This window comes from Podarcis vaucheri, assembly GCF_965113315.1.
Source record: "Podarcis vaucheri genome assembly, chromosome: 14".
NCBI classification, from domain to species: domain Eukaryota; kingdom Metazoa; phylum Chordata; class Lepidosauria; order Squamata; family Lacertidae; genus Podarcis; species Podarcis vaucheri.
In genome coordinates, this window is record NC_138752.1 from 7,564,559 (window position 1) to 7,584,650 (window position 20,092).

General features: G+C 47.2%; 1 protein-coding gene across 1 annotated transcript in view; it reads left to right on the top strand.

The window, feature by feature from the left end:
* WDR72 (WD repeat domain 72) overlaps positions 1-20,092 on the top strand; it is an 84,860-nt gene that overhangs the window by 20,313 nt on the left and 44,455 nt on the right. The window contains exons 11-14 of the mRNA XM_082198934.1: positions 38-283; positions 1,380-1,600; positions 4,070-4,268; positions 10,507-10,721. Coding sequence (XP_082055060.1) covers positions 38-283; positions 1,380-1,600; positions 4,070-4,268; positions 10,507-10,721 — 881 coding nt within the window. The remainder of the gene's footprint in view (positions 1-37; positions 284-1,379; positions 1,601-4,069; positions 4,269-10,506; positions 10,722-20,092) is intronic.

Here is a 20,092-nt window from a genome sequence, read left to right on the forward strand (position 1 = left end):
GCTCTGTGGGCGACCCCCTATTTCTCTTTCTCCCTAGAGATCCCTATAGCAACATCCTGGACTCTTCAGAACAGCTTTGACGGCTGCAGTCCTGCGGCCGAAGGCATCATTGACCACCTCTGTGGAGCTGAGGATGGGATGGGGAGTGACGCCATCACTTCCTCCATTTATATCCCCAGCCTTGATAAACTGGTGTGTGGGTTTGCGGATGGCAGGATCTTCATCATGCTGGCTCTGCAGGCTGCCAAGGCCAGGCTGATGGGAAAGGGCTCCTTGCTGAAAGGTGAGTGGGAATCCTGCAGACACTCCGGTTGCCTGAGTTTCTGGCTGGCATGGGTAGCTCATTTTATTAACTAAAATGTTACACATGCTATACATCTGTCTGAGTGCTTTGCATAGGGTTGTGTCCAATGAAGCTCTACTCAGAGTAGACCCATTGAAATCAATGGGCCTGTCAGTTACGCACATCCATTGTTATTATTATTTATTAAATTTACATACTGCCTGTCGTCAAGAGACCACACTACGGTTTACAACGTAGAATTTCAGTATGTCAAACATTGGAAACAACACATTAAAATGACAACAGCATTCCATAAAAATTCCTAACAACTAGATAAAAATGAAAGAAAACCCAAATGCACCTGTATTTAACAAATAAAACTGAGCAGTGTACAAAAGAATTAAAAATAAAGAGTTGGGGTCCAGGAAAGCTTGGGTAAACAGGCACATTTTAAAGAGGCTTTTAAGGGGCATTAAAGGTAAAGGTAAAGGGACCCCTGACTGTTAGGTCCAGTTGCGGACGACTCTGGGGTCCGGTGCTCATCTCGCTTTACTGGCCGAGGGAGCTAGCATACAGCTTCTGGGTCGTGTGGCCAGCATGACTAAGCCGCTTCTGGCGAACCAGCGCAGCGCACGGAAACGCCGTTTACCTTCCTGCCGGAGCTGTACCTATTTATCTACTTGTGCTTTGACGTGCTTTCAAACTGCTAGGTTGGCAGGAGCAGGGACCGAACAATGGGAGCTCACCCTGTTGTGGGGATTTGAACCACTGACTGAATCCCCACGACAGGGTGAGCTCCTGTTGCACAGACCTACACAGAGGCTCAGACGCGGGTTGCGTTTGCTTCTGGATGCAAACGGGGCTCCGGAACGGATCCTGTTCGTATCCAGAAGTACCACTGTAATTCTTCTGCTCATGGTGCATTATTAACACTTCTCCTGTGCAAAGGTGGCCACAGTTTCTGGCCAGATGACCTTCACTCTTTTCTGTCAGGAGAGAGTTAGCCCCTGTTGGGCTCTGCTTTCATTGTTGACTTCCTTCTCTCTCTCTCTCTCTCTCTCTCTCTCTCTCTCTCTCTCTCTCCTCGTTCTTTCAGACACTCTGCCTCACAGAATACTCAGCCATCACAGCACCAGCGTGACCTCCTTACTTTACCTCCATGGCCGATCAGCCCGGTTTGATCCCAGCTGGCTGATGTCTGGGAGCCAGGACTCCAGTGTGGTCTGGTGGGACATTTTCACCGGGGAATTATTGCATTGCTTTTCACTGCAAGCTGGTCCCGTCACAAATCTGCTGTTGTCTTCAGAGAACTACAGGGTAAGTAAAGAGCATAAGGGAGATGGGTATAAGGGAGATGGGTCTTTCTGGAAGGAGAGAAGAGACAGGGCTTAGTCTACCCTCCTGCCTGAGTTCTTGGGCAAGACTTTGAGGACAACAGCAACAGGCAGGGTCAGATTTTATTTTCCCCTGGGGAGAAGGAAATCCAGCACTCAGCAGCATGACAGGTGATGCAAAGGCCTATTCTTTGCACCCACCAGACAGTAAACAAAATAAATTCAATAATGATGATGATGATGATGATAATAATAATAATAATAATATAACAGCATGCATTGTCCACACATGACACAACTGCTTGCTCAGCTCACTGACCTAGGATTTAATTGCATCTGGCTTTTGACATATGCCATGAAGAATGAGCTTGCAATTAGTTTTTGGTTTTTTGTTGTTCTTAATTTCATTACGTATTTTGTACTTTTTCTACTGTAAAATTAAAAACATTTTTATCTGTCTCTTCTTTGCATGTAGATGACCAGGGGTGCAAGCTCTGCCAATTAAAAGTGCCTCTGTTTACTAAAAATCTGTCAATGGCACCCCTCAGTTACCCCAGAGAAGCAGCCCATACTATTTAAAGCAATTTCTCTCTGCTCCTCAGCAAAAAACCCCAAGACATTCCCTACCCACTGCAGATAAACCAAAGCACAGGGTATGGGGGTCCTGCCAGGCCAGCCAGCCAGTGCTAGCCCCAAGGGGTTGGAGGTGGTGAAGACAGTGGGCTTTGGGTACCGTGAAGTGGGAGGGGAAAGAGGATGGCCACCCAGACCTTCACCTCCCCAGAGCAGTCCCAGTTGGTCTCTACAGCTGCTTCTGCCTCTTTGTTCTGAGCCCTTGGCACAAGGAGGTCTGCAATCAAAATAATGGATGAAAGTCAGGGTTTCATGTGGAATTTATGAGATGAAGCCTTTGCGTCTTCCTGTGATTCATTCAGCCTTGCCACAGTGCCCTCATCTGGCCAGATTTAGACTTCACAAGGCTTGAAATTCGATTTCACAGAACCAACCAACAAAGGAGTTCTTAGGGAAGAGAGAGGTGTCTGTCATCTTTTTGCCATTGATGGTTTTTTTTCCACTGAGAGAAGGAGTCAAGCAGTTCAGATGTGGGGTCAGTTGCTGCTTAAGGGTGTTCCGTGGCACTGTCTCTTCCCTCGATATTTCAAGAAGTTGCCCACTGGGGGTGCTTTGTATGGAGCTGAGCCTGTCTTAAGGCAAGGAATGAGCTTCATAACTACATTTCCAGTGCCTCTAGACGACTAAAACCCTGTGCTCAGCATCCATTAGGTAAAGCTGTTAAGGGTGTGAAATTGGACTCATTTTGCACAAGTGTGCTTTATTTACAGGTGTGTAATTGGAATCCCAGTGTAACGGCCTTATTATTTCCCCTCCTGTCCTATTCCAAGGGCAACAGGCTGTATGTACACATTCCCATGTAGCAATTTTGAGGGGGGGGGCAGGATGAGCAGAAATCTGACTGGATCCCGGGAGACAGAAGCAGGCAACTTGGCTGGATGCCAGGAGCTCAGACCCTCCTCAGACGTGCTCAGGCTGCCTCTGCTACTTGTAAATAATAATAATAATAATAATAATAATAATAATAATAATAATAATAATAATAATTTATTTTCTGTACCCCACCCATCTGGCTGGGTTTCCCCAGCCACTCTGGGCAGCTTCCAACAAAGATTAAAAATACATTAAAATGTCACACATTAAAAACTTCCCTGAACAGGGCTGCCTTCAGATGTCTTCTAAATGTCAGGTACAGTGGTAACTTGGGTTAAGTACTTAATTCATTTCGGAGGTCCGTTCTTAACCTGAAACTGTTCTTAACCTGAAGCACCACTTTAGCTAATGGGGCCTCCTGCTGCCGCTGCGCCACTGGAGCACGATTTCTGTTCTCATCCTGAAGCAAAGTTCTTACCCCGAGGTACTATTTCTGGGTTAGCGGAGTCTGTAACCTGAAGCGTATGTAACCTGAAGCGTATGTAACCCGAGGTACCACTGTAGTTGTTTATGTCTTTGACATCTGGTGGGAGGGCGTTCCACAGGGCGGGTGTCACTACCGAGAAGGCCCTCTGCCTGGTTCCCTGTAGTTTTGCTTCTTGCAGGGAGGGAACCACCAGAAGGCCCTCGGCGCTGGACCTCAGTATCCAGGCAGAATGATGGGAGTGGAGACGCTCCTTCAGGTATACTGGGCCAAGGCCGTTTAGGGCTTTAAAGGTCAGCACCACCACTTTGAATGCATTAAATGCATTTCTGTTCCACCTGGAGTGTCATGCAAAGCACAGTCCATTCAGAAACTCAAGCTTTTGCCTTATTCACAGTGGTTTCCTACAAAGAAGTCCGCTCCCTTTATATGTTTCACATATCCACACACACTCCCCTTAGCACACTTTGGTGTTTGTGCAGGCTTCTGAATGGCTCAGCTTGGCATTATCCTTCTTTGCAGTTCAGAGGGCACCGGATCGTGTGCTGCTTGTGTAGCGATGACCATTCTGTGGTGCTTCTGCACATACAAGAGCGAGCCTGCCTCATGCACGCCAGGAAACACCTTTCCCCTGTGAAGAGGCTACGGTGGCACCCTGTGGAAAATCTCTTGGTGGTTGGATGCGAAGATGATTCCGTTTACGTCTGGGATATTGAGACCGGTAAGACCTCTCTCTTTCCCCGCCATCTTTGTAAAACACAAGGGACCCCACCAGCCTGGAGAAGCAGCTAGCAGAGGCAAACTGTCAGGGAACTGCCATCAGAGGCACGGGAGAAGGAGAGGGTCTCTGATTCTGCAGGAGAAGGTCCCAGCGCTAGAGGGAGACTCAGCTGGGAAGAAGGGGAAGAGAATGAGTGTAACACCAGGGATCCAGGAGAGCAACGGGACAGCGAGGTGCAGGGGCTCCAGGACTCTTCATTGGAAGTTAGTGAGGAGAGCCCAAGCACCCCGCTGCCCACGCCCACCCTGCGCAGGAGACTCCCGCGCAGTGAGAGGCGGAGACAATTGGGCGTCAAACATCTCTTATGTTGGCAGCGCTTTAAGAAACGCCCACAGACAGATTCTACAAGTGACTAAGGGCAGCCACGCTAATATGGGCTGCGTAGTCCGGAGGGTTTAACCAGGCAATCTAATGCTCAAACGGGGCAGGATTACGCACGAGTAACTCCCAACCACTACACAAACTCTGTTTGAAATGCCAGAGTTAGAGAAAAGGCCAGTCATAACTGTCAGCAATTTAACTTTGAATAGTGAATGATTAGCCAGACTTCAGAGGCCTTGCTGCGCTGGCCAGTTGCCTGAGGCAGAGCAAGAGGCACAAGCCCTCTCCATTTCTGGTGACACTGAGTCAGCCGACACTGATAAAGGGTGTCTCCAGGCTGCCCCTTTATTGCAGGAGTGATTCAAGCACATACCGGAACTTTCTGCATTTAAATCAGGGGTCAGCAACCTAAGGCCCATGGGCCACAAGTAGACCACGGGGGTCGTTTAACTCGCCCACGAGCTGCCCCCAAACCGAGCTGCCCCCTCGGTGAGTCCCCCCACACTGCGCTAAACCGGCACTGCACAGCACAGGGCCTTGATTCCGCAGCGCCGGAAATCTCATCTGTGGAGACGCAGACGCCAGAAATTGCGGCCAGGTGGGCACGATTTGGCCCACGGAAGGATCTTCACTGGAGCAAACTGGCCCAGGCGAGGTAAACCTTGCTGACCCCTGATTTAAATTAAAGTACTCTTGACACCCTGCCATAACAAATCCACTTTAAAAACACAACAAAACACAGACTTTTGGGTGTTCGGAAAGCAATGGGGAAATGCATTGAAAAGTGTGTCTGAATGAATTAATATTGGGAAGACGTGTAAACACCCCATAAGCAACTCTGCAGGATGAAGACTCATTGCTATATAGGAATCCCTTAGACAAATGCTTGGGAAAGGCTGAGCATTGGGGTCCCTCTAGCGTTTTTCCTCTCCTTTGGGTGCATTCTGCAGCACTGTGACACTGATGCAACAATAGTGCCTCAGTGGTGGATTTATACCGGGTCATCCACACATCATTCTGAGTTGCTCTGCAGTGCTTCCCCAATGCCACCATGCTCTTGCCACCTGACCTGAAAGGGCATAAAAAACCCCTTTAGGATGAATTTGAACCAGTTCGTTTTGTAAAAAGAGGAACTAGTTCCTTTTTGGAAAGGATGAACTTGAACTAGGACCAGTTCCTTTTTAAAACATACTTTTCAAGTATTGTGTGCATACTTTTCAAGTATCTGCTCTGCTGCAAGAATCCATGGATCAGGGCCCCTGGCATGGGAAAGAAGGCTGGTTGAGGAAATCATACCCTACATAAATCAGCATATAAAATTTGAGTCCTTTTATAGTCTGGATGATTGCTATTGAAACAGTTTACTTACTGTTTTGGACATGCTTGTGTATCTACTACATAAAATATAGACTTGTAACAACGTGCTTTTAAAAATAAATAAATAAATAAATAAATAAATAAATAAATAAATCCATGCATGTTCTGAGATGATTGTGACATTTCCTGCCAATTTGCAAACATCCAGCAACAGACTCATTTGAGCTACAGTTCTCCTGGTTCCAAGTAAATTACAGGTCTTTATGACAAGCCTAGCACTGGGTGAAAGAGTCAGACCTCCGCCACTTCACACTCAGGCTGTGTTTCTAAATGAGAAATACTAGGGTGTCCAGGAGGGGAACACATGTTTGGGGGCTTATCATGCCCACCCCATCTGCAAGACACTCTGGGACCTTAAGCAGAGGCATGCAGGAGCTGCTTGTTCGTAGTCAGCAGTTCAAACTGCCCACCTTCTGATCAGCAAGCCCAAGCTCCTGCCAACCTAGCAGTCTGAAAGCATACCAGTGCGAGTAGATAAATAGGCACCACTGCAACAGGAAGGTAAATTGCATTTCTGTGTGCTCTGGCACTCGCCACAGTGTCCCGTTGCACCAGAAGCGGTTTAGTCATGCTGGCCATGTGACCCAGAAAGCTTGTTGTTGTTGTTTAGTCGTTTAGTCGTGTCTGACTCTTCGTGACCCCATGGACCAGAGCATGCCAGGCTATCTGTGGACAAACGCCGACTCCCTTGGCCTGAATGTGGAGATGAGTGACACATCCCCTAGTCAAGTTTGACTGGACTTAACTATCCAGGGGTCCTTTACCTTTACTTTACCTAGTCAGCCGGGAAGGAAATTAACTCTGTACATGCTCAGATTTCTGCTATTCTTTCTCATGCTCTGGACCCAAGAAAGGGTCAGAGTGTGGCCCCAAAGAAAATTGCAACATCCTTTCTAGGAACCAAGTGGATTGCCTTTAGAAACTGGGCACATGGCCTCCATCTCTCCCCCTCCCTCTCCCCCAAGTTAACAAACTTTGCCTTGAGGGAAAGCTGACATTCCTTTAAAGAGGCATATAATCCAATTATGGAACCATTAGGTGTTTTCAGGGAGCTCTGTAAGCTTATGGCACCTTCCTGCACTCTGCTTTGGTTGGAACAAGCATGAAGGAAATATCTGTGCTGCGATGCTTGACTATGAGTCTGTCTGCATTCTGGACATTTGGGTTTGCTGGATTTTTAAATGACTTATTTGTACTTTTTGCCATTATTTGATCATTCGTATTATCAATATGCATGTACACACACACACCCCACTGTATTCTGCTCTGGTCAGACCTCACCTGGTGTACTGTGTCCAGTTCTGGGCACCACAGTTCAAGAAGGACACTGACAAACTGGAACGTGTCCAGAGGAGGGCAACCAAAATGGTCAAAGGCCTGGAAACGATGCCTTATGAGGAACGGCTAAGGGAGCTGGGCATGTTTAGGCTGGAGAAAAGGAGGTTAAGGGGTGATATGATAGCCATGTTCAAATATATAAAAGGATGTCACATAGAGGAGGGAGAAAGGTTGTTTTCTGCTGCTCCAGAGAAGCGGACACGGAGCAATGGATCCAAGCTACAAAAAAGAAGATTCCACCTAAACATTAGGAAGAACTTCCTGACAGTAAGAGCTGTTCGACAGTGGAATTTGCTGCCAAGGAGTGTGGTGGAGTCTCCTACTTTGGAGGTCTTTAAGCAGAGGCTTGACAACCATATGTCAGGAGTGCTCTGATGGTGTTTCCTGCTTGGCAGGGGGTTGGACTTGATGGCCCTTGTGGTCTCTTCCAACTCTATGATTCTATGATTCTATTCTATTATGCTACACACACACAAACACGAGATACATATATCAAAACAGAGGGCTCAATGACAATTCTGCTTGTCCCATGCCTAGAAAGCACAGGTCGTTCTGCTTGTCTTGCCACATTCCCAGGGGAAAACCCACTCTTTAGTGCTAAATCAGAAACAAACATTCCCTGCACACCCACTGCCCTGTTGGGAATGAAAGCCCATGTTTATGAAGACCAGAAGCTGGCATCCGTTTGTCTCAGGAGACAATGGAAGAGTACACCATTTTTTTTGGGGGGGGTTGAAGTCAAACTGTTGGAAGTTTACAGGGCCTGCTGTGGCTGTAGAGACTCATATGAGAGAGACATGTTTTGTTGCAGCTGAGGCAGACAGAGGCGGCTGGTTGTGCTGCTGTACATATACTATGGCGTTTCTTCTCTCTGTGCTCCTTCCTCTGGTCACTGCTATGGATATATGACCAGCAGGGCTGGTCTTAAGCATATCTGGTGCCATGGTGCAAAGCTGCCTCCAGTGGCCCCCCCGGGTTTCTCAGAGGTTTTTTTAGGGAGGACGGCACTGCCGGCGGGGCTGGAGGAGGCGGACAGTGGCTGGAGGGCGGCTCCTCCTGTGGGGAAGAGGCGGAGGCTGGACGCGGCACCTTCTGGCTCAGCTGGCTGCTTTGTGCCATGGTGGCCGTGGCAGACAGAGGCTCCAGCTTGGCTTCAGCGCAGCATGGCGGAGGCAGGTGAGGGTGGCGAGCTGATGCCAGGAGGTGCTGTGTCCAGCCTCTGCCTCTTCCCTGGTGCCCTCCAGAACTTGGTGCCCTGGTGCCCCACACCACTAACCTCTATGGGTACGATGCCCCTGATGACCAGACTGTTAGTCTCCAGATCAGCAGAAAACTGGGCCATTTCCTCTGTGTTTTGGTTGTAACCGAAGGCCTTTGTCTTACTGGTTTATTTTCCTATATCAAAACTTCCTTAAATGAACAGATAAGTGCTTGGTGCCTTCTGAGATAGTTCACTGTTGTGCTATGATTTCCATGCAACAATATTTTTGAAAGAAAAAAAAAATCCCAGCTCAGAATGGCTGTAAGAAAGTCTAGCAGAGGGACCTTCCACATTTTCTTTGGTCCATGATTTCAAGTGATAGGTTTGAGTGTTTTGTTTGTTTTGTCCCCCTGCTTTCCCTGGGAAAACCCACTGTTTGTTGCTGAATCGGAACAACCACCAATCGGGTTTTCTGTGGGTTGACATTTGTTCCGATTCAGCAGTGAATTACAGGTTTTCCCAGGAAAAGCCACAGACAAAAATAAAATAAATAAATAAAACCCTCTCAGATTTGTGACTTGAAATCAGGGACCAATGAAAGTGTGGATGGTCCCAAAGAGGAAGCGAAGAGGAGGAGGAGGAGGAGGAGGAAGAGGAGGAAGAAGAAGACCTCTCTCAATGAAAAGAGCGATAGGATATTACAGAAAGGGAAGGAGGAAAATTGAGGCCTTCAGTGGCTTTGGTCTTCCAGTGAAAACAATTCAAGGAGTCAGCCAGAGAGTCTTGGTTTCCTGAAGTCAGAGGCCTGGTCCCTCCTATCTGTGCAAATGTCAGCAGGATGGAGCATACATGAGCGATGGGAAAGATGCACTTGCGAAGAAAAGATACAGCAAAAAATGGACCATCTACCTCTTGTCATTTGATACCTGGAACACTAGGGGGCAGCATTCAAATGCTGAATGGAGGCTGACTATTGACTGGAGTCTCCAGGCTAACCTGTAAGTTATGAAGTGTTTCTGCTGAGAGACGGAAGGCGATTTGGGCAGGCAGCTTCCAGGGTGAAAAAAATATGGGAGAATGAAACAAGCCTCCCTTACACTCTGGTTGCCCTGAGCACCATTTCAGATGCTGGAAAGTCCCTGGAAGCACATGGAAAACATGGAATGAGGTGCACCAAATGTAAATGGTTCCAACTGCTTTTCATGTTGCATTTCCAAAGAGTTGCAACCCACCCAGGGACCTTATGAAGGGTGGGTAAGAAATCCTGTTGTTGCTCGTTACAATATGATTTGATATAAGGTAGAATCCTATGCTGCTTCTACATTAGAATTAAATTAATCAGCTGCTCACCGGAAAGGGAATAAAATGTGATGATTATATCCATTGATTTCTTATCATTTAAGTGTGCGTCTATAACAATCCCCTATTACAGTTATTAATTATGCCATTCACAGCAGCTGTGTATGGGGACCAACCATGTGGGTGGCTTAAATGGTGTGATTCCTGGCATAAACTGGAGGCAGAAATGGCAATGGTGAGGGGTGGTTCTTCTTAACTTTGTGACTGTAGTTATGCTATAGGCCTTGTATGTTTATATACCTGGCATGGGTTCAGCTTTTGGCAGAGAATCCCTTTGGGAAGTTCTTTAAGCCCCTTACAGAGCTGACAAAATCCTATACCAACTTCCTTCAGAATATTGCGCTCAGTGGGACTTCCCATCTGAGCAGGCAGGTGCAGTATGATTCTGTAGCTGGCTTTTTGCTTGGTACCATTAAACAGCCATCCATGGAGCAGTCTTAATGCTCACCTTGGTGAATGAACTTGTCCAGCTACAACTTACCTTCTTGGCCCTGATTCTGCCCTGGAGCTCCTGCTCTGCTTATGTGAAGTTATGCTCCGCTGCCTGTAAATTTCTCAAACCACTATTTCTCCTCTGCCCAGGAAGTCTCGAGCGCCATGAAACTGGGGAAGTTGCTCAGGCAATCCTTGCTTGCTGTGAGGACTCAGTCATGGCAGCGGCAGATTCTCTGTCGGCCGTCTTTGAAGAAGACACACCTAAGCAGGAAAACCTGGATGGCCAATCTTCCAACTCCTATAAAATCGCTACTCTTTCCTACAGCAGCCTCGCTCATCGAGAAAAGTCTTCCCACCATCAGGTGAGTGCACGGAAAGGGGAGACTTCGGATCAAAGAATTGCAGAATTGTAGAGTTGGAAAGGACCTAAAAGGTTCCCTGGTGCAAACCCCGGCCATGGATCTTTGACAGCACTCAGGAAACCTACCTTGATGCCACATGACCCAAAGTTGCTTTCCCGCCCCCCTCTCTGGAAGGAATGGTGTTACAAAAGCACCATTCAGGAGAACATTAAAACATTAAAGCGGATTTTGCCTGCAAGAGCCGAGGCCTGCGCTGATCTTGTAACTGGCCACTTTAGCCCAGGTTCCACGCTGGCTAGAAGGCTGAATCCTTATGGGTTCAGGATGTTGGCTGGGAGTGAACTTGCTCTGTAAATTGATAACAAGTCCATATACTGTATTTTTCAGTGTATTACACAACCCCATGTATAAGACGACCCCTATTTTTGGGAGCCCTCAACAGTTGTTGAGCTTCTTTTGTAAGTTCGCTGAGCTGTTGAGCAGCTTTTTGACGATCCCCCACTCTGGCTGACGGAACTGGTGCCATAATACACCGCATACTGGCACTCACCAAATACTCTTCCTAAGCCAGGAAGAGCAGGTAAGCAGCCTCCTCTCCGACATTTCCCTGCTACTGCCGCAGCACCAGCCCTTACTTACTTAGCATATTAACCCGTGTATAAGTTTCCAGTTTGCCGTGTACACTGACAAACTGGAACGTGTCCAGAGGAGGGCAACCAAAATGGTCAAAGGCCTGGAAACGATGCCTTATGAGGAACGGCTAAGGGAGCTGGGCATGTTTAGCCTGGAGAAGAGGAGGTTAAGGGGTGATATGATAGCCATGTTCAAATATATAAAAGGATGTCACAGAGGAGGGAGAAAGGTTGTTTCCTGCTGCTCCAGAGAAGCGGACACGGAGCAATGGATCCAAACTACAAGAAAGAAGATTCCACCTAAACATTAGGAAGAACTTCCTGACAGTAAGAGCTGTTTGACAGTGGAATTTGCTGCCAAGGAGTGTGGTGGAGTCTCCGACTTTGGAGGTCTTTAAGCAGAGGCTTGACAACCATATGTCAGGAGTGCTCTGATGGTGTTTCCTGCTTGGCAGGGGGTTGGACTCGATGGCCCTTGTGGTCTCTTCCAACTCTATGATTCTATGATTCTATAAGACGACCCTCAATTTATCACAAAAAAATTCAGAAGAAAGGTTGTCTTATACATGGGAAAATATGGTAAATACTACTTAAACTATAGAAGCCCCTCCAATTTGTTATTGATCATGCCTCAGAACCACCAACTACAGATGAAACTAGCACATCTAACAAGACATCTTGACCAGTAAATATACGAAATATAACTATATTGTGCTTGATGAAAAGTAAGTCTATGAGTTTTACATATACAACAGTGGCTCGAAAAGCTTTGGCTTTTTGGTGGGGAAAGAGCCTCGATTGTTCCCTATCTTTGCACATGTAGAAGGATCATTTAGTATTTAGGTATTTAATGGTGACTGCCCATCATCTCTTGTTGATTAGGAGCAGCTATTAGACATGATAATCACCCTCTTTGATATAACACTATATAGACTAAACGATGACTGATGAAGAACAGTAGTAGTAGTAGTAAGATGATAACGCTATTTAAATGTATGTGGCTAATGAGATTTCGAACCAGGTTCGGTGCTTAATTCTGCAAATCATAAAATGGATCTGCTGGGAGACTGAAAAGGTCTCCACTGAAAACAGAGCTCTAAAATAGCAAGGAATGACCTAGCCACACTCCAGCACTTTGAAGTCTCATTGAATTCCAGAAAAGGGAGAGTTAACCACGGGCTTAAATGCCTCCCATGGAAAAAAATGTTTAAGTGCTTGAGGCAGGCTGTGTGGCCCCTTTCTTGTACCTCATGGCTGGCCAGCCTCTGAAGCAGATTCTCTGTATCAACATATTTGTCCTCATGGAAATTGCAGCCACCAGGACTGAGGGCTGTTTGGGTGATTTTTGGTGTGGAACTGGGACGTGTGCCCAGAAGATAAAGTTGGCCCTGTTCCTCTGAGTGGGACAAGTGCCGTCAGTGCCAGTGGCGTAGCGTGGGTTGTCAGCACCCGGGGCAAGGCAAGTAATTTGCGCCCCCTAACCCGTGGATTTGCGCCCCCTAACCCTAACCCCCAGATGTTGCGCCCGGTGCGGCCGCCCCCCCTGCACCCCCCACGCTACGCCACTGGTCAGTGCAAAACGAAGCATGCGTGTCATCAAATTCCCTTGATATACAGTACTTAAACAGGTTTTAATTATTTCCAGCATCAAAAGGCCCCCTCACGTGTGGCATCGTTGTTTGCCAGAGAAAGCGCCACTCTGAATGGGGGGGGGGGTGAAGGGGTCTCTCCCCAAAACCAGACCCTCAGCATTTGCCTCAGTCACTGACAGGGGGAGAGGCGACAATTTGTGTGGTGAAGCCTATTTGAATAGGGTATTGTTAGAATACTTACGGTCCACTTGACAAGGGCTCTTGCTGTAAATAGCACAATTTGACTCCAGCTGTTAAAGGGAGGTTTTGACAGTCGCTGAATGGGATTGGGGGGGGGGAGGTGCTTTGCTGCAGAGGAGAGAAAATCAATACTGGCCTCTCGTTCAAAGCAACCTGCTCTTTTTCTTTTTCAGTTCTCCTTCCGGGTTTATATAAGGTGATCTGCCATTTAGAAAGGAAGACCTAGCTACTGTTTAAAAGCAGGGTTGGTTTGTTTGTGTGTGTATGTGTGCATGTGCAGACTAAACCAGGCAACAAATGCTGGCAAAGTAGATATTTTTCTATCGGTAGATCTGTGATCCTAAACGAAATTGCACATAAATCCACATGAAAGCAAAGAGATACACTTGGTTTCAGGCATTACAATTGCATTTCTGCATACAATCGGTTGCCTCTGTTTTAGAGCTGGAACAACTGTCTAACTCTGCTTGTTTTTCCCCTGGCTGTTATTAAAAGTCCTACAAAATCCACAGCTGGGCAGTAAGACATTTATTAGTACCAAGCAACTTTCCAAAAGCCTGCCACTATTCTGTGACGCTGTCATTGGCCCTAATAAAGACATCACCCAACTGTGGATTTTTGAATTTTTTACTGGGCGATTTTTGCTTCTTAGAACAGATTCCTCTTCTGTGGACCTCTTGGCCTCCCTGACAGTGTGGCTTCCTCTATGGCCTGGTGCTGATCATTGCCATCTAGCCAAGCTGTGACCTGGCACTCCTTAGTGACAGAATACCTGGCTAGGGGTAGCAAGAAGGCTTGGGCATGGGCAGTGGCATAGCGTGGGTTGTCAGCACCCGGGGCAAGGCAAGTAATTTGCACCCCCTAACCCGTGGATTTGTGCCCCCTGACCCTAACCCCCAGATGTTGCGCCCGGTGCGGCCGGCCCCCCCTGCACCCCCCACGCTATGCCACTGGGCATGGGGCTTCCATGGCACCACATGAGGGGTGGTCTTTGGTAAATTTTCATAATATGGCACCCTGTGCGAGGCCAAAAATTGATGCACCCAAACTGATCTCTCAATTATGGATGTGCTCAATTGTATGGCTCTATGCTCTGTGCGGGGCAACCATCTAAATCATTTTGCAGCACAAGGGTTTGATTGTGCAGGTACCAGCCAACCTTTAAAAATGATCGCTGCTCCCCACCACCCAAAAAACAGAAGAGAGGAGGAGTTCCAGTGCTGCGCATGCAGCAGAGGAAAATATTTACTTTGCTCAATTCTTTGCTCAATCCAGTTTCCATTTTCTGCTTCTATGAAATGAAAAATGAAAAACACAGAAGCATAACAATAGGGAGAGGACTCTTAGTTTAAGAGATTTTTCTCCTAAACAAAGAGTCCTGATTTTTCTCCTAAACCAAGAGTCCTCCCCCTATTGTTATGGTTCTGTGTTTTTCGTTTTTCATTACATAGAGGCAGGAAATGGAAACTGAATTGAGTATTATTATTATTATTATTATTATTATTATTATTATTATTATTGCTTAATTGTGAGTGAATTTAACACGTAATAAACTACAGCTTGTATGTCAGTGCACTGATATAGTTCTCTAACATCCCAGAGTTAAAATGGCTTCAGAAATAAATGTGTTCAGCATCTAGGCCCACAAATGTAGTGGCACCTCCAGATTCAAAGCTCCCAGTTATGAGCATCTCTTTCTGTTGTCAGGAGCTGCTAGCTTTAAGTGCCTGGCTGGGGAGGAGGTGTGTGAGCCTCACTGAGAGAAGGAAGCAAAGACTATCCCTGACAGCTTCAGACAATGCAAAGGGGGGAGGCAGCGGATCGATGCTCCCTCCCCCAATCTTGGAAGTCTCTGCTGCTCCTCGCCCCTCCACTGTCCCGCCCCCACCCCCGGTCAATGTAATGACAAGAAAATTGGTGTAGAGGCCAGTCTTGCAGCTAGATCATTTTAGCCCCGGACTTAATGGTCCTCCAGCACACGCACACACACTAAACAGTCATGTGTGTTACTCTGGTTAGGAAGCAGACTGCTCTTCTCTCCGGCCATGCCAGGGTCTGCAAATGCTCCTACATTCCTGGCACATGAGAGCAAAAAATAAACAGCCCCCCACCAAAACACACACACTAAAGGTTGGACAACCTGATAAAAAAAAAGAGAAATACTTTGAGCATGTGCCGTTTCATGTTTTATACCCTCTTCAATCTCCAAGACTACAGGAATAAAACAAGGTTTGCTTCTGCAGCCCTGAAGCTGAGCACATTTACTTGTAAAAAAAAAAAAGGATAATAAATATTTTTAAAGTGGAGGGAAAAATATAGAAATGGGCATCTGTAATCACCTGCTTGCCTGCCTGGCTCTCCCTTCTCTGCTAGCCTATAAAATAGTTTTAAAGGTATGAAAAGCTGCTGTGTCAACCTTGGTGGGTCTGAGACCAGGCTTGCTTGCTGCCCCCCCCCCCGCACAATCTGTCACTCTCCAGGTGGTCATTTGGTAGTGGGGGGCAGGGTGGAGGCTGGACTTTGGTCCCCAAGTCCAGCCTGAGCTCCACTACCGGTAGAGCCTTCAACATTTGCATGAATTCTGCTCCTATTCCTAAATGTGTGCTAAATGAAGCAGAGCTGTTTTGCATTGCAATGTGTGTGGAGAGCAGCAGCAGTCAATGAGAACATAGAAGCCCCTCTCAGATACCCTCCTGTCTTAGCTCTGCGCTGATAGGCCTGCCGCTCCCACCTTGGGTGCCCACAGCCAGCAGCTCTGAGGCTTTGGGTGCTGGACAGCTCCCATAGTCATATGCCGCACTGGGGAGCTGTCCAGCGTCCTGGAGCCTGACAGCAGGACTGGGTAGATGCCTTCAGAGTTGTCTCCAGGATCAGGTTGCTTGAAGGTTGGCAGGGCGGGCAAGGGGGTACATGGTGTGCATGCCCTATACTCCTGCCCCTGGTCCCCCACAGCTTCTTGGCCCAAGGTCCCATGTCTGCCCCCCTGCTGTGTGAGCCCACTGGGAGACTTTGGCTGTAAGGAGGTTACACAAGGGTCCTCCCCACCCTTCGCAAATGACTGGGAACTTGAAAAACAAACCAGAACTCTTCTCTTCAAGGGCACGGGCATCTTTGAAAAGGAGAAAGCTGTACTGACATTCAAAAAACCTGGTTTTATATGGAATTTTACTGTCACTGAAATTAACTCACATTTCATTTGAAGATAACGCAGCACAGCTATTTAAAGCCTTCTGAATGCCAAACAAAGGCGCATTTCCATGCTCAGTTATTCCTGGGCCTCTGAACACTCTATGCTGGGTCTGGGATCATTTTTTTCCACTTGAAAATGTTTATATATTAATATAGACAATTTGTAGATTGCCATTTATATTTCTTTTTTTAAGCATTACTGAGCTGCCATAACTTAAAACATCAGGGTGAAGTCCAACAATAAAATATAAAACATATTTAAAAACTACAGAAACCATAAAAGGGAGCACGCTGAGGACAGAGCAGACAAAGCAGCCTTGAAATATGCTTCTAACAAGTAGAACTTTCTGTGGCATATGAATCCGGACCCATTTTTGTGATATCAGCTTAAATCAAACAAACAAAACACACCAAGCCACCAAATGCAATTTCTGCCGGCCTCTGTAATCAAGTACAAGCAGATCACTAAGCGGTAGCCTTTCCAGTCCAAAATGTTTGCTGATTTCGTGAAGCAATATTTTATGCTCATAAACTGGCTGCAAGGTGGGAGTGCAATTCCATTTATCTTGATATTCTTTAGCTTTATAGAGCCTGCCAAAGTGTCCATCTGTTCGGCGGAGATTGCTTCCCCTCGCGAGTGGTCAGGGGGAGTGAGCCGGGAGAGGTCAAAGGAGCTTCTTGACCTCGGGTGTTTCTTGCCGGAGCAATTGGAGTAGAGGGAGCCGGGTGCCATTACGAGGTGCTGCTCAGCAAAGCAGCCCCCACTTTAATTGGTAATGATAGCAGGGAAGACACAGCGAAGCCACAGCCAGGAGAAAACAAAAGGCATCCAATACAGTAATTTATTACCGGTCGCTGGGTTTCAGCCGCTTGGTTGTTTTACCCCTGCCGTGGCCGCGGAGAGCAAAAAGAGGCTCCAGCACTTAATGCAAAATGGAGGCCTTGCTGCCGGCAGGGCAGCGTGGGGCTCGGAAGAAGATTGCCTCAGCTATTAGTTGGATCGTGGATTTGTGCTCGTTGGCTCGGCTCTCCAGGCCCTTCTCTCCAGTGCATCAGCTGCAATTTCCGGCTTGCTTCTTCGCCTACAATTTGCCCTGCCAATCTTCAGGCTGCTGAGCTGGTGTCAGCACTCAAACATGGTGAGATGTTGGGGCCCATGGAGCCAAAAGAGGTGCATCTGTCCACAGTGTTGTCCCAGGGTGCCTCTGGCCCCACATTTACAGGTGCCAGGGGCCGCTGCAGCCTCTTTGGGCAGTGGCCTGCACTGTGCTAAGCGCTAAAGCTGCCTCTCCTCTTTAGCGTATGGTTGGGGTGGAGGAGGGCTGCAGGTGGCTGGCACCAGTGGGGGGTAAGTGAGGGTGCTCAGCAGAGAAGGGCCAAGGGAAGCACTGGGAGTAGCTCTTCAGGCTGCTGTCCACCAGCCACATCTTAAGGATCCTGCTTTGCATTTTTGCTCATTGCTTCCCAGAGCCAGCAACACAGCCAGTGGTTGGAGGGACTTGTTCCCTTGCCAACCATTTTGTATGGTTCGTTTAGTCCTACTTTGAATCCTGTCCATGATTCAGCTGCCTAGTTATTCCAGCTCTCTGCTTTTTGTTCCTTAAAGGTAAAGGGGCCCCTGACCATTAGGTCCAGTCGTGTCCGACTCTGGGGTTGCGGCACTCATCTCGCTTTATTGGCCAAGGGAGCCAGCGTACAGCTTCCAGGTCATGTGGCCAGCATGACTAAGCTGCTTCTGGCGAACCAGAGCAGTGCACGGAAACGCCGTTTACCTTCCCGCCAGAGCAGTACCTATTTATCTACTTGCACTTTGATGTGCTTTCGAACTGCTAGGTTGGCAGGAGCCGGGACTGAGCAACGGGAGCTCACCCCGTCTCGGGGATTCAAACTGCCAACCTTCTGATCGGCAAGTCCTAGGCTCTGTGGTTTAACCCATAGTGCCACCCACATTTTGTTCCTTTTGCTAAACCAAAAGAGGACCTTCCCTCTTATTTCATGTATTTGAAGGTGTCTTTGGTGAGGAAGTTTTATAAAAAGCTTTTTGAAAGTCAACTGTATCACCCCTCTCTATATGCCTGTTGACACTCTGAAAGAACTTGAAGAGTTTAGTAAGATAGAACTTATCCTTGCAGAAGCCCCGCTGCTTGCATTTCAGGACTTATTCTTCTATATGCTTTGTAGGTCTTTCTTTAACAACACTATCCACCAGTTTTCCTGGAATAAACTTTAAGCTAACCAGTCTGTAATTTCCCCGATCCTCTCAGTATTCCTTTAAAAAAAGTGGCTGCTTTCAAGGAAGACTGAAACAGCCCCAAGAATCATTCAGTTTTTCAAATAATGCATCCGATGGCAAAAGCATCCCAATATTACTTGAGATGTAGAAGAGGCATCTCTAACCCTGCTGTCCTCCAGATGTTCTGGACTACAACTCCCATCATCATCATCCCTGATCATTGGCTGTGCCAGCTTCTAGGACCAATAGGAGAAATGTTGGTGTGGAATGTGTGATTATTCACAGTGTGTATGAACATCCAATGAATGTTCTGATTTGTTGGGAGAAAATCTCTCAGGCAGATATGAATATTCAAATAGCATCTGGAAGATCTCTCCAAGGCAGGATCTGTGAAATGTGTGCTGGAGAGATGTGTGCTCGATCATAGCTTTGTAGAATGTGCAAGGACTTGGCCTCAGATTTACTCCTGAGTAAGAATGAGTTGGCGGGCCTGTATGTTGCTCACCTTCAGCATTCTGATTCCCCCAAGTTTCTTGGGCGTGACAATCTCTGGAGCCTTTCTGCCCTGTCCTGACTCCAGACAGAGCAGCCTCCTTGCAGCTTCTGACTTTTATTTCCTATCCAAAGTTTCTTATCAAAAGGCAACAGTTTCTCATTTGCAGACTTAGCAGACCTAGGTGTAAAAGCATCCAGATTTCCTTGTTCTCCACGGGTATGAATAACCATTCCAGTGTCCGTGCCACTGGGAACCAGGCCTTTATTTAGAGAGCACTAGGGGTGTGGTGACCTCTCCCTTTAATGGAGGAGGGAGGATGGTTTTCTTTGCAAAACTACCACATGATTCCATTTCTTGGTTCCCTTGTGGAAGGAGAAAGCTTTGGTTGCTCCTGTTGTCTCTCGATTTAGCACTAATCCTGCCGTAGGATGCCTTGGCATCAGGAAGCTGGAGTGCCTGAAGAATTCAAGTGCTCTGCTTCCTAATGGACATGTGCATTCTAAGTGGGCAAGACATAGTTCCTAGAAGCAGGTGAATCCCAGCGGCAAAGAGCCTGCAGAGATGAAAAGGTCACCTGGTAAAATAGCATTTCCATTGTACTTTCCATAAAATGTTTGTGTGGTGGGTCTGGCTTAGACCAGTTAAGGTTAATAGCCTGTATTGATGTATTTGAGGATGAGGGGGAAGAGAAGAATGACCTTTCCCTGGAAGCAGGGGATTAGCCTCCTCTCTCTGCCGGGTTTTGCCAGAGACTCTTTCCCCCTTTTTAGTCACTGAGTGTGCAGTGAGCACTAGCAGAAGCAGCGGAGTCTTGGCTCTTGCTGAATTGCACATGGTAGTTCTACATGGAGGAACTGAAGCAGAAGGAGCAAAAATGGTGAAAGAGACTCCCCCCCCATTGCAGTCCACACAGGCACCATTTGCACGCTCCTCCCATATTGACTTCACCTCTCACAATTAAAATGTGAGGATTGCATTTTTATTTCACT